At 41.1% G+C, this 18,325-nt stretch overlaps 1 protein-coding gene across 1 annotated transcript in view; it reads right to left on the reverse strand.

Annotated features, from left to right (window-relative positions):
* The window catches only part of pitpnm3 (PITPNM family member 3), a 64,575-nt gene that overhangs the window by 39,285 nt on the left and 6,965 nt on the right, over positions 1-18,325 (reverse strand). Inside the window, exons 2-3 of the mRNA XM_071914653.2 lie at positions 10,494-10,589; positions 1,824-1,934 (exon numbers count right to left, since the gene is read on the reverse strand). Coding sequence (XP_071770754.1) covers positions 1,824-1,934; positions 10,494-10,589 — 207 coding nt within the window. The remainder of the gene's footprint in view (positions 1-1,823; positions 1,935-10,493; positions 10,590-18,325) is intronic.

Consider the following 18,325-nt stretch of genomic DNA (forward strand, 5'->3'; position numbering starts at 1 on the left):
TACGCTTCCCCAGAACCTCAGTGATTAAAGGCATCCACTTCAATTTGTCAAACTGCAGAGATGACCTTTACAAGAGCCAGTCCATTCATCAGTAAACAAAGCCAAAAACAAGTGGCTCACATTTGCCTGGTAACCTACATGCTATCTGCACAGTACAGTGCAGTGAAGCTGAGCTGACCTGGCCTATGGTCAAATCGACTCTGATTGTTTCTTTATTGTTGCTTCAGTCCTGCTTAAGCCACCCGGTTTTTGTTAGCAGTAAGAGTGAAGCAGGATTTGCCCTTGGTTAGTGAGTTAAACAAGAAAAACTGAGATGATAACACTTAGCAAAACAACCGAGTGAGAATAAAATGGGTTGTGCTTCTTATTAAATAATAATGATGACAACAACAACAACAGTAAGAATAAGAAGAAGAGGAATGAGAAGAATGTCAAAAACAGTGTCAACAAAGTCCTATTAAAACAACCAAAAATAATATAGTATATAGCACCTTTACCATATCTTTATATAGCCTATGTGGTATGTTGACAAGTAATAGTGCCACTTAACTAAAAAGAAGTGTGACAAAAAAGAAGGTTGTAAAAAATGAAAATAGTGGCAATTTACTACTGACAATTTGATAGCACATTCTCTTAAATGAAACCCCCTGCTGTGGGATTTCTATTACTCTATCAAAACCACTGATCTGCATAAATCACCAAGTTCACACAAGCAGCAATTCTGTACCAATTTTATGATCTTCAAAGGTACAAACTGAACTTTCTGGCTTACTGTAGCTGAAAGATATAATCCATTGTGCTGATAAATCTCAGAGGGATTTGTGATTCAGTCAGTGTGGATTTTGCTAAATGAATCTAATCAAATAACTCACATGAAGAATGCATCAGGAGATTCATTTGATTTAAAGATTAGGTTAAGGATTTGAAAACTTTTTATACTTTGATTTTGATACTTCTCCTACTTAAACGTAAATAACACTTCTACAGCCATATATCTATCTATTACATTTCTACAGACATATATCTATCTATTAAGTTTCAATGTGGCAAATAATGCCACCGACAATAAACAAAAGAGGAGAAGGATGGAGAAGTTCCTGGATTCATTGGATTATGTGAGAAGCTTATTCTCGAGGCAAGGATCAAGAAAAAGTCTTTCAATCTGGGGCAGAGGCTGAGTTGCCGCCTTAATCCTCAGGGCCTTCAAATCAGAGCAATGAGGCAGAGTAGACGTAAAATTAAACATAAACAAAGGAAAGAGGGGAAATCTCCAAAATCAAAGCTAACTAGTTCACCGAGGAACAAAGAGAATGCATCCATATTCACTTCTTCTTCTTCATGACTCATTGCCTTGTTTCCCTTACAGGAATGGATCAGATAAGAACAAAGCGCCAAGAAATCAATAAAGGAAGCTAAGGATCCACACATATCTGTACTCAGCCAATCTGTAGCCTTGTTCAAATGGTCATGCTTCGTTTGAAATTAGCCTTAAATAGGAACACATACTGTATGAAGTTCTAGCTACAGTCTATCTACTATTATATTCATTCTGTGAAAACCACTGGCATAATGTGGCACTGTCTGTCTGTCTGTCTATCTATCTATCTATCTATCTATCTATCTATCTATCTATCTATCTATCTATCTATCTATCCATCTATCTATCTATCTATCTATATATCTATCTATCCATGCTGCATGAATCCCTCATTAGTATTGCGGTGGCAACTCCACCTGTTCTTGGGCTCGAGGCTGTGGAGTATAGTGTGTGTGTGTGTGTGCGTGTGTGTGTGTGTGCGTGAGTGTGTGTGTAGAAAACGCACCATGTGATTGGTCCTCCATGTGTCCCAGGGTTTCAATCTGCTCCACCAGGTCATTTGAGTTCCACTGACTCATGCCCAGCAGAATGGCGCTCTTCCCCTCCATAACATCTGCTGGGACACACATACATATACACACGCACATGCACACACACACACACACACACACACACACACACACACACACACAGAGGGGTAAGACAAGATGAGAGCAACAAAGAAGAATCTGCACATCAAAAATACGGCAGCTCATCGTTGTGGAATTTCCACCAACTGATCAAAGCAAAGGAACGTTAAAACCGCCGCAGATTGTCAAGATGAATCCCGAGCTCCATGGAGCCAACCGACAAGACAAGCATGGTGCGCTGGGGTTGAGCGTGACCAAAATGGTTGTCTACTTTTGATGCTGCAACAGCGTCATCCAAGACAGGCTGAGACAGGCTGGCTCACTGGCTCACGCAGAATGACAACCTCCACCTGACAGTCTCCTCTCACACTATCAGCTCTGACAGACTCTGACGTGGTTCTGCACGCTCCGTCCATTTGATTCACACAGCGGCGTACCAGGTCTACCGGTCACTGTTCATCTTTCACTATCTGCTCTGACTCCCTTCCCCCCCTTTACACCCCTCTCTTCCCTCTGGTCAAAAGTACTGATACAGAGACATAACATACACACTTGCAGATTCACACATACACAGACACAAGTGAGGAGAGAAAGAGAGGGGAGAGTAGACAGAGAGAGAGAGAGAGATTGAATCTGAACAAAGCTGTGCAGGATGTAAGAAGGCCAGTTTAGACAGGGGCAGAATGCAAAGCAGGCTTACACCAAACCCTGAAAAGATAGGGAGGAGGGCTGACCGGAGCTGCTTACAGTCACGACAGAAGAGCACAGCTCCTCTGAGAAGAAGTGAAATGTGTTTGAGCAGGAGAAAGCAGAGGACACAGTGTAGAAAAATTATCATTCCATGGAAATCAGATGCAGCAGTACAAACAAATAAAATACACACACAATCTAGAGCATAAAGCCAACTCACTAAAGCCGCCACGTCTCCAACTTCAGGAAGATCTGAGAGAACGGCAGCAAAATCAAATTTGATCAACAGGAGTAGAGCGAAATAGAAGGGTGAGATTTCCCTGCAGCAGTCAGCCCCGAAGGAGAGGAAAGAGATTTAGAAACATCCTTCAACCTGTCAGTGCAGAGTGAGTAAGTGTAAGTGAGGAAGAGAGAGGAATAGACGGCGTAATTGTTAAACTATGAGGAAATGACCACAGGTGACCTTTCTACTCCAATTTATCAGCATTTCTCGATTTCTTGATCTCATCTTGCAATACATTTTTTTGACACAATATAAAAACGAGATTGCTTAGGGGATTATCCTGTAAAAAGGCGAGAAGAGGATGAGTCTGTCAGGTTAAGTAGGCTACCGAAGATGGATGGCATGGAAGAAACACGAATGTAGCTCACAGGCATAAATAGGTAATCAGATGGCTAAAAGTGAGGGGAAAAGTTAAAAAATGATTATATGTTGGCACTTTTCTGCATATATCTGCACTTTTCCTGTTTGATGTTCTAATAATATAGTAATAGTGTAAACAGATGATAATGCGCATGCATTTTGCACACATTTTTCTGTACATATCGTACCTCTGTCCTGGAGTTTTGTTACTTGGGGCAGCTGGTAAGGCACATTCTGTAATATAGGCCAACACTGTATTTGATAAGGACATAGTTTATGTACATACAGTATATGACCTTCTGCAGACTTGTTAATGTGAATAAAATGCATATTTGCACATCATGTACATTGCTTACAATGTATTTTATTTCTTTATTGTATTGTTATATTTTACCGTTTTATTGCCTATTTTTTTTATATTGCATTTTTTAGATTGCTTTTGCTGTATTCGTCTTTTCCCTTCGTCTTTTGACTCCTGTTACTTTTGTTGCTGCAACGACCTAATTTCCCCAAAGTTTCATCTTATCTTATCTTTTGTTCCTAAACATCAGCTTATACGATTTGTCTGTGCAATGTGAAGTGTGTCCGTTCAATTCTGTGCAGCAGATTACACAAAAGAGGTGCTGCACAGCATGGGTTCTAGCCGGGAGTCATTTCTCTGCTACCTGAGTAGTAAGGCAGGTCAAGGCAGTATCTGTAGATGTACACACTGAGGAGTAAACACAGGAACACAGATACAAACTAGAAGGCACTCGGCAGAGTGCAAACCTCTGTCAACACTGAACAGTTCTCCAAATTGAAAAAGCTGCAGCCTCTGTAATGGTTTATGTTTGTTTATTGTTTGTCTTCAGGTTTGATTTTACGACAAAATTGCATGAGATTGCACAAGTCTGCTGTTTAGCAGGCGACTTGGAAGTCCCGGCTGTCCGACGTTGCCACCAGCACTTGAACGCAGCATAATAATTGTGGCTAAGAAATGATAATCATCTATTGGCAGAAATCCCAGATCCAGATCACCACCAAAATCTAATTGACTGATCCTTGGGCCAAGGGCGATCTGTCTGTCCACCAACTTTCAGCCAAATTTGTTCCTAACTTTTTGAGAGCTTGAGCTAAAAACAGACAAGCAGACAAGGGTGAAAACACAACCTCCTTCTAACTTTGTTGGGTGTGTTGGAAGGAAATAAGAAAAGAAAATCTGAATGGCTTTCATGGTTGATGAATGAATCCATGAGGACTACAACAAAAAAATCATATTTCTATCCTTTCTCAAAGCCATACATGTCATACCGAGATAAGATTAAAGCGTGGCAAGGGGTTGGAGTGAATTATTTTATAGACCTTGACAAACACATTCCTGCACAAACAACACAGACAGACAAAAAAAGGGGAATGAAGTGTGTGTGCATGCGTGTGTGTGTGTGTGTGCGTGTGCGCATGTGTGTGTGTGTGTGAGAGAGAGAGAGAGAGAGAGAGAGAGAGAGAGAGAGAGAGAGAGAGAGTGAGTGGGAGGATAGAGTGTATAGTAACCTTCACTATCTACTACCTGCAGCACCATCCCCTTTGACTATGTTTCTTTTGTCTCTGAGAGAAATACGCTGCAGCCTGCAAAGTATTAACTGTTCACAATTAAAACAAACCAAAAAGAAAAAAAAATGAGAATAAGGAAGCAAAATCAAAATACAGTCTAAGAATCCTCTCTCCTCTCAGTTAAAATGCATGAAATCTTATGGATACATCCTGGTCTGGTTTAGATGATCTAAAATACTGATGTCATTACTGAACTGGTAAGACCTGATAACTAGCACAAAAGAGACTTTGTACTTCATCTGGCAAAGCATAGTCACACCTGTGCAAAGAGTGCAGAGTGGAATGCAGCATTGTGATAATAAGGTATAGCCCTATAATAAATTGATGTGTTAGTCGCCTCCAAACACGGTTTACCTGCCGGAGCAATTTAATACAGCGTTGAATTGTGTGAGCAGCCGAAACCATGAACTTCTTCCTTTTAGGCACAGTGTGTCAGTTCTGCTCATTATTTAAATTCATGTCATCAGATAACAAATCTTGATTAACATACAGCAAATTTGTCAACAGCTCACATCAATAAACAATGTGACAATTGAGTTGGCACACGCTTGAGCAGCCAGAAGGCACAGTCATTCATAATAAAAAATGAGATTTTTTTACCCTGGTGAGCAAACTGATATAGTTTGACACGTTTGCATGAAAGGCTGTAAAAGCTAAAAGGATTGAAGGTTGAGTGGTGTTTGGGGCTCTAAGCTAGAGGTGAAATTGGGGGGGGGGGGAGGTTTACCGGCGGTATGCAGGGTGGAAAAGGCAGGTGGTTTCTCATCTCTACTATTACATGTAAGACATCTCTATAAAGCAGCAGGCTGAGTGAAGAGCCACTCAGCTTTCGTTGAGTCTTTCAGATGCAGTAAAGAGAGGAAGTGTAAGCAATTCAGCATAAACACCCCGGGCCCTTAGTGCTCACCAGTGGCAGGAGGAGCTGTGCCAGAGCCAAAACACTGTGCTGGAAAATCCATAACACATCTACAGATATATGAGATGACACAGCGTGATATATATATATTTCTGGCTTACAAGATAACTCTCCTTGCATTCTGTGAACCTGACTTGACAAATAATCTCTGATCAAAATGTATGCCATTATCAGGGATCAATTTGCTAGCCAATTTATTTAATAAAGCTTTGCTGTCTTAAAAATACCAACTGAAAACAAGCAAGCCAACGGAAATCTCAATATTGCGTTCATATCTCATGAATAACAAAACTGACATTGTTGTAATCAGCTCAAAACTAAGCCAGATTTTTCTGGATGAAGCACAATGTTGCATCTTCTTCAATCAATATTTTAAATCTTCAGAGCAGGTTTGGAGCCAACTGGCAAGGACAAGATGGTGCTATTGGCTCAGCAGAGTTATTAAATGTGAACCAAAAAAGAAACAGAGTAGAGCGTGCTGCATTTGGGTGCATAAAGCCAATCTTCACTTGAAGGTGATCTTTGGTGTAGGGTAACTGCATCAAAGAAGAAGAAAAAAATCCAAAGCACTCTTCATATTATAAGGTTAAAAAGCCTTTATTCATTGGCTTGCTCACAGAACAGGTGAAAAACTTGCAGTGCTCCAACACATTTTGACACTGGCCTTCCTCAGGGAGCTCAAAGGCTTTTTAACCTTTTTTCAGTGAAGAGTGCCTTGGATTTTGTTTTTCTTCATTAAATGTGAACTTGACATGTCCTCCCATCTCCTTTCTCTCATTTGAGCAGCCGCATGCGAGAGCTCTTGGGGGTGGATAGGAGATGGACTGGAGCCTCACCAACAAACACTTTATATTAGGCAGTGGAGGTGACTCTGGCGGTGGACGGGTCATCCAGCCACTCGCTAACCTCACTTCACTCTGTCTGTATGTCTCCATGTCTGCGTGTCGGCCTCAGACTCAACAATCTTTGTTACACTTTTGTTTTCATCATCACTGCAGGCCAGCTCAAGGGCCTGTGACAAGGTGACAAAGTGATGGTGAGCGTGTGCGTGTCTCTCTCTTTCGCTCTTTGTGTGTGTGTGTGTGTGTGTGTGTGTGTGTGCGTGGGTTCGTTCAGGTGCATGTGTGCGTGTGTGTGTGTGTAGTTTTGCTAGAGGCGGCTGTGGGGGATGTCAGAGGAGATGATCCAGTGGAGGCGACAGCATCCAGCCATCCAGCCAACAGCTGTGATGCCTCCACACCACATCACACAAACACAGTCTGACACACAGTACCATCACTCTAACAAACACTGACCCTTAGTCTCTGCCTCGGCTCTCACGAAAAACAACACACATGGATGTTGATGGATGCAAAATCCATCCGTTGTCTCCCAACCACGTCTCTTGTAAGATTTCCATTATTGAATATTTGTGAATTCCTCTGGAGTGTTTTACTGGAGCATTGACTGACACTGAGTGACAACTCCTTCCTGATGTTTTCAAAGACAAATAAAACAAACAGAGAATTTCTTCTGACCCTCATTAATAATTTTGGCAACTATCATCTTGACTGCCCCATGCAAATATACATTTTTTACTGCCATTTTCATCTGGGAAACACAGAGCATTGTTCTTCGATAAAAATAGAGGAGGTAGCCGGCCGTGTGCCTCCATTGGCCGAGGGGGAAGACAGAGATATCGAAGAATGATTTTTTTTTTTTAAAAAGAGTCTCAACAACTAACATAAACAGCCTCAGAATATAGCCACTTCAAGGCAGGGTTCATCTCTTTAGCGGAGCACTAAGCAAAACCCTGACAGTTTTCATACATTTTCATGGTTTTACTGGGCCCAGGGTTATACAGTGTGGGTGAAGGCATTAATCATCACACATAAATAAAACTCCCCAAAGCCTGCTGTGATGGTTTGAGGAGTATAACATGGTAAACTCCCCCTCAATCATTCTTTCACTCTTCGCTCTTCAATCTAATTCTTTTTGTTTCCCTCTCTGCTTTCCTATATGAAACTGAAAAACAAACATATATCCTCTCTGCCCTGTGGCAATAAGAAGTACCTGAGTGATCACATGCAGCTAAGATTGAGAGCCACTGTCTTGCAGTTGGGCCATAATTTCAACAACCTTTTATGACCTTGTTCTGGTTTCCTTTTAAGGAAGAGCATCCTTCATACCGAGCATAATGTTTATGCTGGGTATGCTTTGCTCTGCTGCCTCCTCTGCAGGACATGGACCTACTTTCCCCTCTAGTTCACTGGAGTTACTTAGCAATAACAAAAGGAAAATGCATCTCCTCCTCTCTCTGTCTTGATATTTTCAGAAAACGAAACATACTTTAATGTTGTGTTTTATCTTTCTATAGCATGTCGTCTCAAGAGGCTTCATGTTTTGTTGATTGAGATAGGTGTGCTTTCATCTGACTTGAAAGGATCATCCAAGCTTTTTCATAGCATAATACTTCAAAAACACTGGGCTGCCACAAAATCCTTCCAATATTGTGCATCAATAAAAGATGGCAAAATTAGATGTGATGGGTGGGTCTCCAAAGAAAAAGCCAATTAGATAAGATAGAAATAACAGCTAGACATAAAAGCTGAGGACAGAAACTGACTGGTACCTTCACCAATTCATTTACCATGAGCATCTGGACTTTAATTTGAGCCCCCTGTTGCGTGGCATCATTCATTACATGAATCCTCATGAAAGATGGATGTGGAAACAGGGAAATTACTGGTTCCACTTAACAGTCTTGCCAATTCACTCCAAAAACACAATAAAATCACACTCATTCTGGTTGCAGCGTGACAAAAAGTGCAACATACATTTGAATAATTCATTCATTGTTTATTGCGGGGCTTAGTCCAAAACCTTTAACACGTCCCGCGGATACAATAACAGCAGTGTTGCTGAGGAAAAAAAATAATTACATGAAATACAATAGGAAAGAAAATCACAACAAACTAGAAAGTGGTTTATTTCCGTGCTTTCATTTGAAACACAACTCCCAATTGTGGAGTTTCTCCCCATGGTATGTAATTAAAAAAAGATAAAGGACCTCTTTCTCTCTCTCTCTCTCTCTCTCTCTCTCGCTCTCTCTCTCTCTCTCTCTCCCTTTCTCTCGCTCTCTCCCTTTCTCTCTCTCTCTCTCTCTCTCTCTCTCTCTTTCCCTCTCACACTCAGTAAAGATATTTCATAGCAGAGTGTGGACTCCTGTGTTGGAGAAAGTGTGAGGGTGATGAGGTACATCTGTTACACACAACACATGCCACATGTTATCTTTTCCCCCCCAGTGATGCTTGGTTACTGATAGCTGCAATGACACCAGTCTCACAGAATGCATTTCAAGCAATACATGGCTCAGCTGCGATCAGGATAAATATTTCATGTTCTCTAGGACTGTGTGTGGTAAACAAGGCCTATTGGCAAACAGGATTTGCAAGAAGGGGGTGAAGGGGAAACAAAAAAGGGAAGGGGGAAGGAAGGAGGGAGGATGAGAGAGCGAGGATTGAGAGAGGGAGAGGCAAGAGAGAGAGATGAAAGAAGAGAGAGAGAGAGAGAGACAAAATAAACAAACAATTAATCAAAATTCCTCATACAAATATGTGACGTAAATTCCAAGGACTTTATACTGCACCACTCCAAATTTCCTCCAAGGACAAAACTCAAAAGTGGAACACAATGGAACAAGAGCACATTCCAGATGGTCTCTAATCTGCTAGCCTCATTTTCAGCACGGTTTTATATTATATGATGGAATGTTGTGCATTTTCATCAGAATTTCAAAGCACGCCATTGGCTGTTGACTTGAATGTATTTAAAGTAAGAGCATGTTATAATGCATAATTAACTAGAATCTCCATCATCAATCTCACAGGGAATAAGCACTCAGAGCGGATAATTGGTGGGATAAGTATTGCAGTTATCGCCTGATGAACTCCCTCTGGGACAAAGGGAAGACAAGCAGTCTAACAGGTTCTCAAATGTGAGATCTTGACTCAGTTTAACGTGACAGGAAACAGCTATAAACTGGGCAGGGAAATTGGCAAAAAAAACAATCTAGAAGGAGGATAATAAAAGTTCATACATGAAGCATTTGTTCCCACAGAGAGGCTACAATTGCACAAGAGATTCTCCCCATGGTCCCGCTGTGTGTGATCCTTCTGTTAAAAGGCAGTAACACACATTTCTCTATGCACCCACTGGGTTCTCCCTAGCCTGTTCTGCAATCATAAATGTGCCATACTGTTACACCACTGCAAACACCACTGTGTGTGTGTGTGTGTGTGCAGCAGAACAATCAGACCCTTTCTTCTGGGGACAGATTTCTCACAACTCAGTCAAAACAGCAATCACAGAAGCACATCAAACGGCCCCCCTGAACACAATCGCCAGAAAAATTCCCCCTGGAACTTGTGATTCATTCATTAAATTTGTCCTTGATTTCCCATTCACAGCTTTAAGAAATAAGAAACAAAATGTTCTGAGTCTGAGAGTCCACTAGTGCACACAAGTATGCACACCTGATAAGGGAATATGTTTCTTTTCAGGATGCTCATAAAGGAGTACAGTTAATTTATGCCATTGCAGTGTTAGCGCCATGCTCTACACATTGAGCTACACAGGATAACATGCAGAACAAGGATATAATGGGAGAACAGCAGGAAATGGGAAAGGATGAATTTGTGCGTTAGGAAATAAAAATATGATACTAACCTCTTGCATCAAAAAACTCCTCATCGGAGCTGTCAACCGATTCTTGTGCAATATTCTGTATGCACCAGTGAGAGGCACTGTGCTTTCGTGACGATCCTGAGGAAAAGAAAAAGAGAAAGAAAAGAAAATCAGTTTCTTAGACAGGAGGGACGATAACGACAGTCTGGGTCGCGTCATTAATCACAGAACTCAAGGACAGACAAATCAAGTGTCTTCAGGTTTTGTTTCTTTTTCTTTTTGCCTGTCAGTTGACAGCTGTAGAAATTCACAATGTAGAGAGGAGTGCCAACGCCCCCGGCAGAGAGAGGCGGCCTTTCCATTGTCAGAGCAGGTGAAGAAACCCAAATGGACTTTGCTTTAAGCAGAGTCACAGCACACACATCAGCCAAGCAGCAAAACAAATCGATTCTATGACCTTCTTACACAAAGCCATGGATAAAAAGGGTTTTGGAGCACTTTTCATTTGTTGACAATATTCATTGTTAAGTACCCTGATGTAAAAACAATTGCAAACAATGCATCTTGAAGAATGTGGCCGGGGATTTCCCAAAAATCACATAATTAGAGAACACAAAGCCTGACAAAACTGACAAAACACAAACCTCTATCCTGCTAAGCTTGCCATTAATAGCCTCAACAAAGTAATGAAAGATAAAAACAAGGTTAATTATAAAATGACTTTCAGGCCCTTGTTTCAAGTGTCCTTCTGCCTAAGTGAGCCAGAGCTCAAAAATAATTTATCTCAGAGTGTTTTCCTGGGCAGGTCCCTCTCCGTCTTTAGGGACAGTGACTTTGACGAGCCTCTGGAAACTCCTCCCCCTCTTAATGGTCACGACCACCATGCACCCCTGATGGGCTGGGGTCAAATCTTGAAAGAAGCTCCTTTTTTCCTGTAGTCTGGGTCCCTTGCATCTTTCCTAGTATTTCAAACAAACACATAATTTGGGCATGAGCAGCTCCGCTTACATCAAACACTATTTAAGTATTCATACCAGATTCAGGATTATGGTGAAAAGTGTTATATTTCACTTACTAATTCAGTAGTAATGGGAATTGGCTTACTCCTCACTGCTAATTAGCCTAAAGTAACTTGCAAACAAGTCTAAAAAAAGAGATCAAAAAGAGATACAATTGATTGTCTCCTTTTTGTGTATACTTATGTAGTGTTGGAAAAGTTAACTACATGAATAAATCCCAAAGGAAAGTTAGAGAAAAACGGATACCCCTATTTTTTATTTATTTATTAGCATTTTCTTTTATTTCATCACTAACAGAGTATTTTCATTACACTACACTAACTTGACGTCTGCAGGGGATAGAATCTGAATCCCTGCAGCAAAGCTCAACACCAGCTCACATTGCTTCTATTCTCACCAATTTTCTTTAAACTTCTGTTTGCTAGATTGTAAACACTGAACATGTGTTATGTCACTGTGTTTGAGAAGTGTTGATCAGACTGATGTTTGGAGAATCATAAATCACATCACATAAATAGACATCGCAGTCTGTACTCCAATGTGCTCTTGCTAGCAGACTTCTTGTGTGAAAATGGTGAGTGGAAACAGCTACGGTGGGGTTCTTGTACAAGAAGTCCAATGTGTTCCTCCATATGTTATGTCCTGTGCACACACTTTGCAGCTCCTGTAAGGTTTAGGGAATCTGACCAGCTATTTATTGAGCCTCACATCGGCATGCCTATCACTAAGCAGTGCCTCTCCCATTGGATAGCGGAGGTGATTGCTTTCAGCTCCCTGCAGGCCTGCCCTCCACCCTGCTCATTACACTAGGAGCATGACAACATCTTAGGCCTTTATAAGGGTATTTATATCCTCATAGTTAGATACTGAGGGAATACTTGAGAACCTTAGGTTATGACTATATGACCTCTATGAGTGAGGAATCCCACCAGACCTCCCTCCTTGTGTGAGCCAGGGAGAGGTGTGTTTATTTTGACCCACTGACACTATGCCAACTTTATAGTGAGAGGCTGTCGCTCCTTTTCACATTGGTGTCACATCTGCCAGCCAATCACTGCAAGCTGGCATAGTGATATTATAGAGGCTTCTGAGGACCACATGAAGGGGCATATTCCATATTGAAATACCTCATACTATCACAGAACCAGGATTATGGTTGTAACCTAAATTTTACTATATATTAGTACTTGTTGTTATTGACCACCATTAGTGTAATTGGAGTGTACTGCCAAACGTACTGGCTGTGATTAGCCTCGCAATTTGGTGTGTAGAGTGATGCACAGCTCATAATGTTTAATGGGTCACAGTACCATTTACAAAATGAACGTTCATGATTTCTTTTGTGTGTATGAGTTAGACTCTATGGGAAGAATGAAGTGCTTGATTTAAATAGAATGAAACAAATTGAGAGAAATTACACTGTGTGAATAAGCATTTAAAATAGTCGTAGTTGAAACATTGTGAAGTCCATGTCGAAACAGTATTATGTTTTGTGTGGTATTGTAGTGTATTTACTATTAGTTTTCGTACAAATGCATTGGGGAAAAAAATTCAGAACTTGACAAATGTAAATGTGTTTTTTGTTTAAAGTAAATACATGTGTATCCTCTGAAGATGCTGGAACGAGGATGCTGAGAATGTGTTTATAACATAAGTAGTCTAACTGGGTTACGTTAAGTGATGTGAACAGGCATCTTAAGAACCTGTGTTTTGATGACCAAGTGAGTGGAAATGCATCTTAAGCGAAAAGTTAAGAGTTTTATGTTTTCTAAGTAAACTGTGCTCTGCCATGCATTCACAAGTAAAAGGAATAAATCTTGCAGGAACGCTCAAAATCAGCTCACGTTGCGTGCATCTTCTATTCTAACCATGTTATAAATTATGTTTTTTTTATCAGTAAGTTTAAAAAAAAAAAAAATACATGAGACATCACTTTTTAGATATATTGATGAGTCATGGAAATGTAGTGCTTCCACATGTAGGTTAAATTTAGTTTAACCAAGTATTAGTTCTGTTCAACAAGTACAACACCCTGCAATTTACCAACCAGTTAAGACCTTCCCTTCCCTATAATTTAGCTAACTAAATAAACTATAGCTTGCATTCTGTTTCACAGGGTTCAAACAACGTCAAGCGAAAGCGGCAAACTGCATTGGTGATTCATCAACATTTTACTCAGACTAAATTGCTCATGGCAGCAACATTAAAGTATGCAAATCCTCTCAAAACCTTGGCTCTTTTGAAGCTATCTATGCAACTTACGGCAACTAACAAAGAAAAAGAGAGATGGAGAGAGGGAGACACAGAAGGACGCATGAAGAGATGAGAAGAGTCAAAGAGGAAGCCGGGCGCTTCGCAGGCCGGCGCTCTCTGTGCTCTCTGTGTGCAGGGACAACCTATGTGTGAGCATCTAAAAACCTTTACTTCAGAGCAAGACAACACAAGGTTGCCCATGATTGATCTCATCCCTTCTCGTTTATTTCATCTCTCCTTCTTTCCATTATCCACTTCCAGAGGCATTTGCACAGAGGCCTGCAGCCTGTTGAAACGATGGGGTGACAGCATCCATTACTGGAGCACCTCCATTGCGCTCACAGTTTTTACTCCCTCAATCTGTCACACACACACACACACACACACACACACACACACATACAGGTGCGGCTCTCTTGTCTCTGTCACACACACATGGCTCCGGCGCTCCACATGTGTGTGCAGGAATTAATGAGATTTTCGTTTCTCACAGGGCACGACTGGGTCAAATGTTCTGACTTTTAATCTAAGAGGGGGATGGAGGCTCAATCTTTCAGGTTTCCTAATGAAATGGTGGCGAGTCCATGAACAACGTTGGATTTGTTACAAAGATTATTTCAGTCAAAGAGTGGGTTTTCCCAGACACATCTCTCATTACTGTAACATAGTAAAAACAAAGACGGTAAATCTTTGGCAAGACAGTCAAATGGGTAGGGCCAAAGATACTGAAAACAAGACAAGACAAGAAAAACTTTTTTTCCAGGCTATAGAGACATGTCTGCTAGATTGAAGGACCTGGTATATGAACACATCTAAACAATAAGATAAATGAATGAATGAATGAATGTATAGCTACTCACCAAAACAATTTTAAATTAGACCTATGTTAATTTTAGCTAGTTAGCCATGGGGGCAACAAAACAAAGTTGTCCTTTACTGAGTTAAAGACACTCAAAATTCTAGCTGTACGCTATAAGTGGCTTACCAACAAAGTAAATATTGCACTACAGCAATGAAACCAGCTAAGCCTATTGCAAAAGGAAAGATATTGGACTGAATATTTCACACTCCAATTGACTATCAGCCAACAGAAGACAGCTGGTCTGCTTTAAGGGTATTTAAGCAAAGACAGACGTGAGTGCAGGATTTTCTGTCTTGCCTCTCTGGCTGGGCGAATGACTGATAGTTGCTTTAGGCCATAGTTATGTCCAACAGAAGGAGGGACGCAGGTGTTGCACACTTGTTGGGGTATTAACACCAAATTCCAGTTCTGAATCAATAGGAAAGGGGTGGAAGCGGAATTGATAACAGTTTATCAGAATCAATAGGGATCAACAACCAATGGAATTACCTGTTTCAGTACTGTGCTGCTGTACATACATCTATTATTTATCTATTATCTATTCTATATTTATCTATTTATTTATCGCATTGTATTTGCTATTGCTATTTGCTATTTGGATTAATACTGAGAATCAGTAAGAGCTAAGACTGATAAGCCGGATTGGAATTCAAATGGATAAAAGCCAAACAATATCCAACTGAAATCTGTGGTGTTCTGAGAAATGAATTAATTAATTCATTCATTCATTCATTCGTTCATTCAGCTGCTAGTTTGCCTAGTTACAGCCAATAAGCTGCAGATCTGCTCAGTCTGTTTTTACAGATCAAAAAGCAAAATCAAGTTACCAATCTTTCTTCTCCAATTTCATGTAACAATATAATAAGTGATTAAACTAAGAGCATGGTTCATCCTGATTGACTCTATGCTGTATGATATTCACAATGGGAAAATAATTATATAAATCATCATATGATTAATTTATTATGATCCTCCTCCTGGAACATGGCCAATCATTTATTAATCTACACAATATTATGCCACTAATTGTCAGAGATTCATACAGCCTTTGTCTAATTCACCCAGTGGATGTATAAGATTGAAGTGAAATTCAAGAGGGACACATTAACCAGGCCTGTAGTATCTAGGGAACATTTTCCTGAAGAGAGACTTAGAGGGCAGCTGTTGAAGATGCTTGAAATTACGAATTCAGGATGGTATGTCTGGGCTGGAAAAAAGAAATAGCCCAAGTGCCGCTCCTGAAAGATTTATAATTGAACTCATTCATCTTTCTACCTTCCCTATCATATATATCCCTCCACTACTCTGCCAAGAAAACATGCTAAAAAGGACAACATCTAACCTTGGACTGTAAACCATCTGCTTTTAGTAAAAGCAGAAATATCTCCAAAATATTACCAGCATGGTGAAGTTCCTGTATTCAAAATTTAAACTGAAGTATTTACTAATTTATTAAATGCGCTGAAATATCAAAAGTTAAAGTAAAAGTAAAATGAATTAAAACGAGGCCACCAAAGAATAAAACAAGAATAATATAGGTAAAGACAAATTATATAAAATCCTACAATGTCTACAAAAAATCTGTTTTAAGACAATTTTACCAGCCTCAGTTCCTCAGGCAGGGAGGTCCACAGCCCAGTGGGCACAAAGTAGACATTAAATATGACAATCTCACATTTTAAGCCTTGAAGCATTAGCCTCTAAAGGTTCTAATAAAGAGGCTGGTGGTCCACTTATACCGACTCTGATCATCTTGCAGCTCATCATGCAGCTGGCTGTTATTTGCAGCTGACTTCATCTTGCAGCTGGCTTTAACAGAAGGGCTTCATTTTCATGAATATCGCAGTTTGTATGCAAGACCATTTCCTTCAAAATAAATTGTATCTTAAAGTGGCAGATAACTAGAGTAAAAAGTAGGGTAATTCCTGAAATTTAATGAAGTCCCCTGGAGTGGAAATATCCAAGTAAAGTACAACTACCTAAAAAATTTACTGAAGCACAGTAGTGTTATAACAAAACTAGGTCAAAACCTAGTATATGGCTGGACCGTGTCCGTCTCCTCTCTCCGCCGCTGTCCTCTCCACTGCGCCCACGGCCCGCATTGATCCTCCCGAACCAAGCGCCAGTCGCTCTGGTACCCATCGGTGCCGAAAACGCCGTTCGCCGGACACCCAGTGACGCATTGGCGTCGGGACCCCCCGCCAAAATCTCGGCCGGATCACCGGGAACCAATCGGCGCCCAGCTATCGGCACTGGCCGGAACCGTCACCCCGGGAAACTCCAGGAAGCGTCGGCAGTAAGCCCTCGGCGCGCCGAAACCTCCATGCTTGTCTGTGTCTCTCTCTCCGCCGACAGAACAGAGGGCTGTCAGGTGGACTGAGCTTGCGCATATGCATCGAAATAAACGGCGATATGATATAATTATATAGATTCCACTTTAGCTTCAGTTAGCTTCAGCTTACATGCATGATATTGGTCAGCCTGCTTACTGTGTGGGAGAAACGGGTTCCTGATCTCAGCGGAGAAACAAGATGGCGGAGAAAACGAAACTTAAATTTCTGGCTCTGTGATCCTATGATGTGCCACGTGCCACGGCCGACCAATGGTGTAACTTCAGTCATCATCATCACTCAGTCAGTCAGTCAGTCAGTCAGTCAGTGAGTGACAGACATTCGCGTTTATAGGGCTGTTGCGGTCCAGCCAAAAAGTACCTGATTGGTCTCAACTGAAGAAATGATTACAGCAACTTGAGACACATCACTGAGCTCCATCATGACTTTTTTATAGTCATGAATCCTGCCCAAAACCTCCATACTCTCCATGGTTTCATCATTTGAAAAGGCAAGATCTCATTCCAGATTCGTAGATCCATTTCTCGCCACAGAAGTTCAGCCAGCAATAGGCCTCACAATGTAGTCTCCTATTGTTGACCTTGCCAGTCCTACACCCATGAGGTTAATATAAAGGTAAAAATCCAAGATGAAAATGTTACAATTTCCCATAATCCTGAATGTTACATTGCTTAGATGCCACTTGAGCTTTAAGAAGGCACTCCTAAGGCGCTGTGGGTCTTGAGGATAATGAACAGACCCTCAGCGTCTAGAACAGCCCCATGGGGGGAAAACCTTCTTCATCAGAGACTTTCTCCTCCTGCTTCTGATCAATTGCTACCATCCTTAAGAAATCTGTTCTCGCTGGCACTCTATCTCTCGCTGCCCTTTCCAACCCAGCTGGTCAGAAAGCTATGTAAGCAATCAATCTCCCCTTTTTTCCAATTAGCAGCATTAAAAACCCGAGCAATTTTAAGCGACTAACAGCACCCGAAAGAGCTACCAGGTCGTAGATGATGGCAACGCTTCCCTGCACGCAGAGAGGAAGGGCAGCAGAATGATGCGTGCCACTTCCGAGAGGAGATTGGATGAGCCGCAACAGCTGAGTGTGACATCCACCATGCCAAGACAGGAAATCCAATAATGTTTTTCTTTTGTGCAGAGAGAAAGGACAGGAAATGAGAAGCGCTCTGCTTCTCATCGCAACATGCAACATGTCCTAGTAAAGATGAAAATCACACAGCGCTGACTAGACATAATGCAGACACCCACAAAGGAAAATAAGATCATGTGTGTGTGTGTCTGTATTTGTGTCTGGGTCTGTGTTGATTTACGTTCTGCTTCACTGCACACCCCATGGGTTGCAAAAGGTAAATGATAGAGAAGAAGTGTGTTTGGTTGTCTGTGAAT

This window comes from Centroberyx gerrardi, chromosome 6, assembly GCF_048128805.1.
Source record: "Centroberyx gerrardi isolate f3 chromosome 6, fCenGer3.hap1.cur.20231027, whole genome shotgun sequence".
In the NCBI taxonomy this organism is placed as follows: Eukaryota; Metazoa; Chordata; class Actinopteri; order Beryciformes; family Berycidae; genus Centroberyx; species Centroberyx gerrardi.